The 9,063-nt window shown below is 44.2% G+C and overlaps 1 protein-coding gene across 3 annotated transcripts in view; it reads left to right on the plus strand.

Moving 5' to 3' along the window:
• The window catches only part of LOC137606203 (transmembrane protein 47-like), a 31,710-nt gene extending 23,924 nt beyond the window's left edge, over positions 1-7,786 (plus strand). Inside the window, exons 3-4 of one of the 3 annotated variants that reach the window (XR_011037838.1) lie at positions 1,177-2,331; positions 2,846-3,609. Coding sequence is in view for 2 of the 3 variants with exons in the window: in XM_068331343.1 (XP_068187444.1) it covers positions 1,953-2,331; positions 2,846-3,135 (669 nt within the window). In the remaining variant the exon portion in view is untranslated. Of the gene's footprint in view, positions 1-1,176; positions 2,332-2,845; positions 3,610-6,832 lie in introns of those variants that run through there. The other 2 variants (XM_068331343.1, XM_068331344.1) reach the window with 2 other exon arrangements.
• Positions 7,787-9,063: the final 1,277 nt, after the last annotated feature.

A 9,063-nucleotide genomic window follows, 5' to 3' on the forward strand; every position in this document is an offset into this window, starting at 1 on the left:
ATCTGAGGCAATGGTCCTCAGCAGGAAACCGGTGGAATGCCTTCTCCAAGTGGGGAATGAGTTCCTTCCACAAGTGAAGGAGTTTAAGTATCTTGGGGTCCTGTTCACGAGTGAGGGAACAATGGAGCGTGAGATTGGACGGAGAATTGGGCCAGCAGGAGCGGTATTGCAGTCGCTTTACCGCACTGTTGTCACAAATAGGGAGCTAAGCCGAGAGGCAAAGCTCTCCATCTACCGTTCAATCTTCGTTCCTACCCTCACCTATGACCATGAGCGATGGGTCATGACCGAAAGAACGAGATCGCGGATACAAGCGGCTGAAATGGGCTTTCTCAGGCGGATAGCTGGTGTCTCCCTTAGAGATAAGGTGAGAAACACTGCTGTTCGCGAGGGGCTCAGAGTAGAGCCGCTGCTTCTTCGCGTGGAAAGGAGTCAGTTGAGGTGGTTTGGGCATCTGGTGCGGATGCCTCCGGGACGCCTCCCTAGGGAGGTGTTTCTGGCACGTCCAGCTGGGAGGAGACCTCGGGGCAGACCCAGGACCAGGTGGAGGGATTATATCTCAACACTGGCTTCGGAACGCCTTGGGATCCCCCAGTCAGAGCTGGTGGATGTGGCCGGGGAAAGGGAAGTTTGGGGCTCCCTGTTGAAGCTGTTGCCTCCGCAACCCGACTACGGATAAGCGGTGGAAGATGGATGGATGGATGTTGTCTACAGGTGTTAGTGAATGCACATGTGTTGATAGTAGTTCAGTAAAAAATAAGAATGTTGTGTATTAGAATTTTCCAGCAAGACAGTAAGTGAAGACTTTAGTATAAAAAAATTTGAGATATTTTCATGTATGTCATATATTGTTTTGGCTCCTTATTTCGTTACGTTTGGTGTACCCCTCTACAAGATCCACTTTCCAAAGGCTTTTGAAGGGACAATGCAGAGTCAAACCTCACAAGACAGAGCCAACATTCTGTTAGTGTTGCAATATTTTAATATTTCAAACAAAAATGTTTTGAAATTCTGTTGGTAATTGTTCGCAACAAAACACAGTAAAAAGTAAACATACAAATAAATAAATTAGTAGCAAGTACCAGGATGTATTTTGAACACAATTTTTCTAAACAGAGAAATGAATCAAACAATATCAATAACAGTAAAGATCTATCTTTGTGTTTTATTGAACAGGTTTTGTAGCTGACATGTTGGACCTCATATGTGACAAAGTCTTGGTGGACCCCATGCCATACACAAATGAGATGTTGTCCATTCCTCTCCCCGAGAATCTGTCTGCCCAGTATGAGCGTCCGGACAAGGAGGAGGTCATTGCCAGCTACATGACCAGGTTCAACCAAGACTCGGTCTAAATCCATCGTAGTGGCCTTTGTCTTCAGGAAACTCCAGGCGTATGTGAACCTGGCCTATGTGAAGGACCACACATGCTGGGATGACAACCCGGATTCTGCACCCTAAGTAGCCCCAGCACCAGCCAACAAAGGTGCGATAGGCCAGATGTCTGCACCATCTACAGAAAAAGGACACAAAATTATTTATTTCACAGTGTTTTCAATCCCGAGTATTACAACTGTTGTTGATTTCCTGACAGGATGGCTCTATGTTCTCATTATTGTTATTGGATGTATTGTTTTATGTAAATAAATGCTTGTATATGTCAACAGAAATGGATTGTGAATACCAAAAAATGTTCAACATGTCTATTAACTCACAGAGTGACGAAAGACGAAATATTTCGTCTTATAGAATCCAAACGTTGAGTGCCAAAGACGTCATATTTCGTCTTAGGCGTTTTTTATAGGGAACGTTAGATCAAAGCGTTTCGCACATTCTGTGTGATTTTCAGCCTTGTATTCCATTTATTCCGGTCGGGGGCAGTGTTTGACACCCTAGATCACCAGATAAAACGACAAAGAAGCGTCGGTGTTGGGGCAGTAGTGGAGAGAGAAATGGCGAAGCGCAAGGCGAAAGCATGTGGAGGAGGCAGATTCAAGCAGCTCACACTGGCACAGAGCTTGTCTGGCGGTGTAGCTGCTGTGGAAATGAGCGACAGCGGTAAGGATCGGGGGGGTGCAGGAGATGCACCCAAGGAGGTTGAAGACCGGATCGGAGGCGAGGAAAGCGTGGCGGGTTGTAGCGGGGCCCCCCCGCAGTTCGGCGGCGTCCCACGTGGGAGTGCCGCTGCGGAGAGTTCTCCGCTGCGTCTGTCCGGCGACAGTTCTGACTCTGAACCGGACCCGGACTCGTCATCTGAGTGGATTCCGTCAGAAAGCAGCAGGGAGTCCTCCCCAGACCTGGGGGAGCCCACGGAGGATCTGAGGGGCAAAGGTAACTATTTTGCTACTTTGTTGCATGATGTAAAAAACACGCGTCGGCCCTCCGTCTCCCATAAGTTGTCCCCCATCCATGAATGTATTACTCTTTTGTGTAAAATGGTTCTTATTTCAGGCATGTGTGTGTATATATGTATAATATGTGTGTGTGTGTGTGTTTTGTAGAATGGTACATATTTCAGGCATGTGTGTGTATATATGTATAATATGTGTGTGTGTGTGTGTATGTTTTGTAGAATAGTACATATTTCAGGCATGTGTGTGTATATATGTATAATATGTGTGTGTGTGTGTGTGTGTTTTGTAGAATGGTACATATTTCAGGCATGTGTGTGTATATATGTGTAATATGTGTGTGTGTGTGTGTGTGTGTATGTTTTGTAGAATGGTACATATTTCAGGCATGTGTGTATATAATATATATATATATGTTGTGTAAAATGATATCCTACTTATTTCAAGCATGCATATATATATAGTGTAAAGTTGTATATTTCTATATTTTACAGTCCCTAAAACGAGTAGAGGACGTGCACCTGCAAGAGGGAGAGGTGCGAGGAGACGCCAATCACTGGAGGTGGATGCAGGTGTTTGGGGTCATGATGGCTGGAAACCCACTAAGTTCCCATTCGTGGCAACCCCTGGTCCCCAGAATGCGGCTGCAGACCTGGATTCAGACCAGCCGGTTGACTTCATGGAGCTGTTTCTGACTGACGAGCTGCTGGGTCACATTGCGTCTCAGACCAACCTGTATGCACGGCAGTTTATACAGGCACATCCTGAAGCTCTGCCACACTGAAAAGGGGTACGTGTCACATGAGGAGGGCGAGGAGATGGAGGTCGAAGACGTGCTGCAAACCAGGTCACTCAGAAACAGAGACCCAGAAGGCAGACTCGATGGCCTGATGTCCAGGCACAAGCTGGAACGTTTGAGGGCCACCACAAAGAAGGCACATTCCTCAAGGAAATGTCGGGTGTGTGTTAGAAGGGGTGGGAGGAGTGAGACCAGGATGTGGTGCAAGGCCTGTCGTATTCCCCTGCATGCAGGAGAATGCTTCACTGCGTATCACACGCAAAAAAAATATCATTGATTACACTCGCACTCACCCACACACACTCACCTGTAAATGGTTCTGACAGTTGACAGTGAAATGAATGTACTTTGTTATGTTGTCTAATTTTCAAAATTGTTATAAAATCATTTGTTCATCAAAAATGTTTTTTCTAATGATGTTTGCATTGTTTCAATAAGTAAAAGTATTTTCAGAAGTTTGATGTTGGAGTTTTGCTTGAATTTGCTTCTCTGCAGTAAAACGTCATTATCTCCGTTTTCTGGTCAAAATCAGCCGTTTTTGCTGAAACCACCCTGTGTTCTACGGGCAATAACTAAACACACATAGATGCTAGAAACAAACTTTTTTTTTCTGATGAAAGAAGACAGTCTAAAGTTTTGGGTGATATGTGGAATGTTTATGTAGCCTAAAAAATGAATATTTGGTGGGCCTTCAAAATTCAGTGAAAATGCTCAAAATCTCTGGCACTGGGGAGCTGTCCGCTCTGAATGTGTCTGGCAGTCAATGAGTTAATAAGATAAAAATCAAGGTGTCGCAAATACAATATATTAGACTTTGTTGTACCTATATACTGTATGTCATGTTACTGCATTAATGAAGGAATGCCTAATGAAGCAAAATAAGACATAACTAGTTTTTATTCCGACATTTTTCAAAGAATGACTTACCGATGTATTGGTCTCAGACGTGAAGGGCCATACTCGGCCCTCAGTACGTGACCTGCCGTTTGTAGGGTGTACACGTTTAGGCACACAGGCTGGAACCCAGGATGTTGAGTCATGCACGGAACTTCACCAACCTCCTGCAGACGGCTCCTAACCTACAGTGAAAAACATCGTAAAGGTCATTTGAATTTACATTTGTAAAAGTAGCCAAATACCGTAGAGACATAACTTTGTGGTTTAGCTGTGAGCTTGCTACTTGTATCTCCAAACAGCAGATGTTTTCTGGTTCTGTTGGCATACATTCACAGTGTCCACAGGAACACCTTTACAACAGGTGAAGACACCTCAAAATAGAGCAGATAAAGGCATCACTGCAATATGGTTACATCATTTCACCATTAACCTGGTGTGATGGTGGCAGGTGTTATCTCCGTGTGTCTTGTCACAGAGGACTGCCTCAAATATTTAGCAGCTTAGTAACGGGTTAAATCAATGTGATAGAAAAATAAAGTAACTTAGCCGTGAGCAGAAGCTAGCATTAGCCACGTGGTAATAACTATCAGAACCACCATCAGACTTTATTGTCACTTATAGAAATACAGCAACTTTTTAGCAGTGAACACATCTGCACATATACAAAATACATAAGACATACAAAATTATTACTGTGCGATGAGAGGCGGGAGTAGAAACAAAAGTAGCTACCGGACGATGCTAACGTCCTATGATGACGTAGGGTACACAATAAAACAACACAGAACCAACTAAGTAACGTTCACACGTACTAACCATTCAGAAACGTCCTGCGGCAGCCGCACAGTCGGTGTTTCTTTAGGAGCCCCCGCTTCTGGGTCCGTCATAGATGTACGTCAACACGATCTGCCCTCCAAATGCCATAATGATAACAAATGTAATGCCAGTCAATGTCCCGTTAGCCTAACGCTCTACTTCAGAGGGGCGTGGCCCAGGTGAAGGAGGTGTTGACTAGCGGAGCTCATTAACATACTACAGCCGGAGGCCTGAAACGAAGCGTTTTGTGAGTAGCTCAGATGAGCGATTTTGAAAAGCTGATATTTAGGACCACAGATCACTTTAGGTCAAAATATTTGGAATGCAGTCTAGTTGGACATCTGGCAGCTGAATGACATTAAGTTAAAAATACATAATATGGGACCCTTAATAGCTGTGCCTTTGGCTATTACCTATTTACTGAAAAGTGTGGAAATGCAGTGTGATCCCTTCCTGTGTGTAATTGCTTTAAGAGACTTGCAGGAATAATGCGTACAGTTCTCAGGGAAGCAGCAGCAGCTGAGAGGCTAGATTGTTAACTGCCCCTTGGCGAGGACCATTTCAATATGTTATTTATTTTCTGTCCAGAAACATGACCTCAGTGGGCTTCAAACTCAGTCTGGACTCCATCAACAGCAGCACATTCCTGGGCTGCTGTCGTTCCACAACCCACCCACAGCTCCATACTGTAGGAAGCAAAGGTGGAGTCATAACTACACAAAAATTCCTTCCTCAAGAGACACTTACTGCACAAGTACCTGAAATATCCAGTAGTGCTTCAGGGTCCTGAGGGATTCAAAGTGATGAAATTGTCCCAGTGATGAAAACACAAATCATTTGCTTTCGCTGATTGTTATTCATTCAAAAACAACTATCACACTTGTTCAGGTTTGATAGGACAGGCAGGGTTCTGGTATGGGGAATCAGTCCAAACAGCAGATGAATCAGACACACGGCAAGCAAACAGGCAGAGTCCAATAATCAGGGGAGTCATACACAAAGGCAATCCAACAAACCGGGCAGACAATTCTGAAGAGGGGTTATGACTAGTGATGTCCGCTCCGATACATGCCCCGTACTCGGTGGCCGTTGCCATATGAAACACTGCTCCGGAGCCTGCTTCAAACATGGAAAAACCACGTGACTGATGATTTTTGGCCACCAAGTGCGCCGAAATACTAAGCGCCCCATTCACCAGGTGACCCACTGGCACTCCATTCACCAGGTGAAATAGTTCAGTGGTCCAGATCAATGGGTGATCCGAAACACCGGCCGGTCCCAGATGTGTTAGAATGGATAAAACAGCGCAGTGCACTGCCAATCGTGTCAATATGCCTTGGATTAATCACATTAGTGTAACGATTGCTGACAGTTTGTCTCGTAATTACTTTAAAATGGATCCAACTAGAAAGAGATCCAAAGTCAGGAAACATTTAGAACTGCTGCCACCGAACAAAGTAGATTTTAATTTCTAAGAAACTTATTTTCAGGCCCTGTTGCTCACACAGTAGAAAATAATAAATCACGCACGCATCATTTTTAATTTGCGGGTAAAGTGTGTGCCTTGTTCCCAGCACCTCACTTACAGTAACTACACGTCTTCAATGATGAGGCGTTACAGCCAGATATGAGAATGAAGCCGGTGCTGCTGCTGTGATGACGTCTCAGGATTCAGACTTGTATCTCACAACATAGACCTTGTTTTTTTTTCCAGTGACACTAATCATCCTGTGTGACCCACGCACACGAACACAAATGGATATATTTATATTAAAAATACATGCATAAATGGGTAATCTATATCTCGTATTGCTTTAATGAGCCCTACAAGGACCAACGATCATAAAACAATTACATATAATATGTGACTACAATATAGCAAGCAAGTGGTTCAGTGGATCGATTTAAATAGCTTTGGAAAAGTGTATTTCCCAGTTAAGTCTTATATTGGATTCTGTTTTGATTCTAGTGGTTCTGCAAGCCTGTGCGTTGGTTCTCTACCCAATCAAGTTCATCGATGGAACTGTTCTCCAGACCTATCATGAGTTCAACTGGGGCTACGGGCTCGGATGGGGAGCCACCATCTTCATGCTGGGAGGAGGAATCCTCTTCTGCCTGCGGACAGACATGTATGAGGATGCCATGTGCTGAGTGCTCTCTCAAGCCCCCACCCAGTGGCAACACACACACACACACACATACATACACCTACATACACACACACACACACACTCACACACACACACACACACACACACACACACACACAATTTTCCACACAGGAAGCACGCTGCTTTCCCTCACTATGTGAGCACAGACCTGATTCCTCTCCTTCTCTAGCTGTCTTGCACTCTGTTATTTTTAGGCAGGTTGCAAAGGCTTAATTTAGATAAGGGCGGTATGAATGGGACCCCAGTACCTCTGCTCCAGTCCAGCCAATGGGTTTCCCAGCCCGGTCAGTATCAGTGGTGAGGCAGTAGAGCGAAAGCACAGAAAGCTTTCTGGACATACGTGAGCCACAGATGCTGGACGTTTCCTCTGCACGTCAACTCAGATCTCGATTGTTAGTAGATTGTTAGCACAGACCTGACTGTGTAGCAACTGAAGATGAAATGAATTGACTTATCTGCAATTTTCTTTTTTTAAATTCTTTTTGTTGGCTTGTTGTTTATACATTCATGGCATCTTGTTTCACTTTATAAATATTGACAAAGCTGAACTTCTCCCTACCTGTGTTCTAGCTGAACCATATGTGGCTATGCTCAGACTGGAATTAGAAGTGTAAATTTAAATAATAGAGCTATAAATAGAGCTTTCAAGCTGTGTTTATTGTTTGTTTGGAAACACTAGTTTCTCTCAAATGCATATCGTAAATGTGTACAAAGTGTTTCTACATGCAGGAATAAACTATTTTTAGTTTTTGGAGCGTATAAGCTGTGTGCTTTTTTTGCTCGATATGGTGATGTGACATCTTGCAGTTTGTTAGTATCACATCGCTTCCTACACTGACCTCCAATAGAGCTGCGGGCAAACGGCAGAGAGACAAAAATGTAAAACACTGATTATCCACAGCACACATTCCTCAGAGGAAGCCACTCCATGTCATTATAAGTTGAATGTGTGAATATATGATACCCTGTTCGATGCATAAGGAACAACACAAAATATTTCCTGCTGAGCAGTCACATTTTTGATGTTAAACTTTGCAATTTCCTGCTTAATATGTTAATTTCAGAGAACATTTCACAACAGTGCTGCGTTATGACAGACTTCAAGCTAAATTATAAACTTTATGCTGCAATTAGCTTTTTTTTATTTGAAAGCCATTATATGGTGGCGGCACGGTGGCGCAGTGGTTAGCGCTGCAGCCTCACAACACGGCGGACCCGGGTTCGAGTCCCGCTCTGTGCAGAGTTCGCATGCTCTCCCCGTGTCTGCGTGGGTTCTCTCCGGGTTCTCCGGCTTCCTCCCACCTCCAAAAGCATGCGCTTCAGGTTGATTGGCCGGTCCCAAATTGACCATAGGAGTGAGTGTTTGTGAGAATGCTTGTTTGTTTCTATGTGGCTCTGCAGTACACTGGCGTCATGCCCGGAGTGTCCCCTGCCTCACACCCTGAGACTGCAGGGATAGGCACCGGCTCCCCGCGACCTGCGTTAGCGGATTAAGCGGGCTGGAAGATGTATGTATGTATATGGTTTTTCTTTTGTGTGTGTGAATGGCAAGACGCTGCTACGCTTGAGTGTTGTCTGTCTTCACCCTAACAGAGTGAAACACTAACAGCTGGATAAATAATCCCAGGAAACAAAATATCCACAAATAAATAACTTTGCAGCTGTAGAATTGTGATAACTCTCCATCTGTGGACGACTTTTACCCCTGAGTCAACAGCCTCCGTGGGCAATATAACACTTTGCTGTGTTGTGTGATGCTGACACTGCTTGTGTATGGAGTGTGAGGTGTGAGGTCAGTGGTCAGCTTATAATAGCTGTGACCTCTCAGGAATCTTTGGAACGCAACATAACAAGTTAAGGTGATGTGGCTATGTACCAGGCTAGCCAAGAGGACACTCATCATATAGTTTATAAAGCAAGTCATAGAGTTTACTGTCTTATCCCACATACTGTACAGTAAATGCCAAATGTGTTACCATTAAACATTCACTAACAACAGGACATATGGTTTGATAGTGATTTGAAAAAC

Source organism: Antennarius striatus, chromosome 13 (genome assembly GCF_040054535.1).
Source record: "Antennarius striatus isolate MH-2024 chromosome 13, ASM4005453v1, whole genome shotgun sequence".
In the NCBI taxonomy this organism is placed as follows: Eukaryota; Metazoa; Chordata; class Actinopteri; order Lophiiformes; family Antennariidae; genus Antennarius; species Antennarius striatus.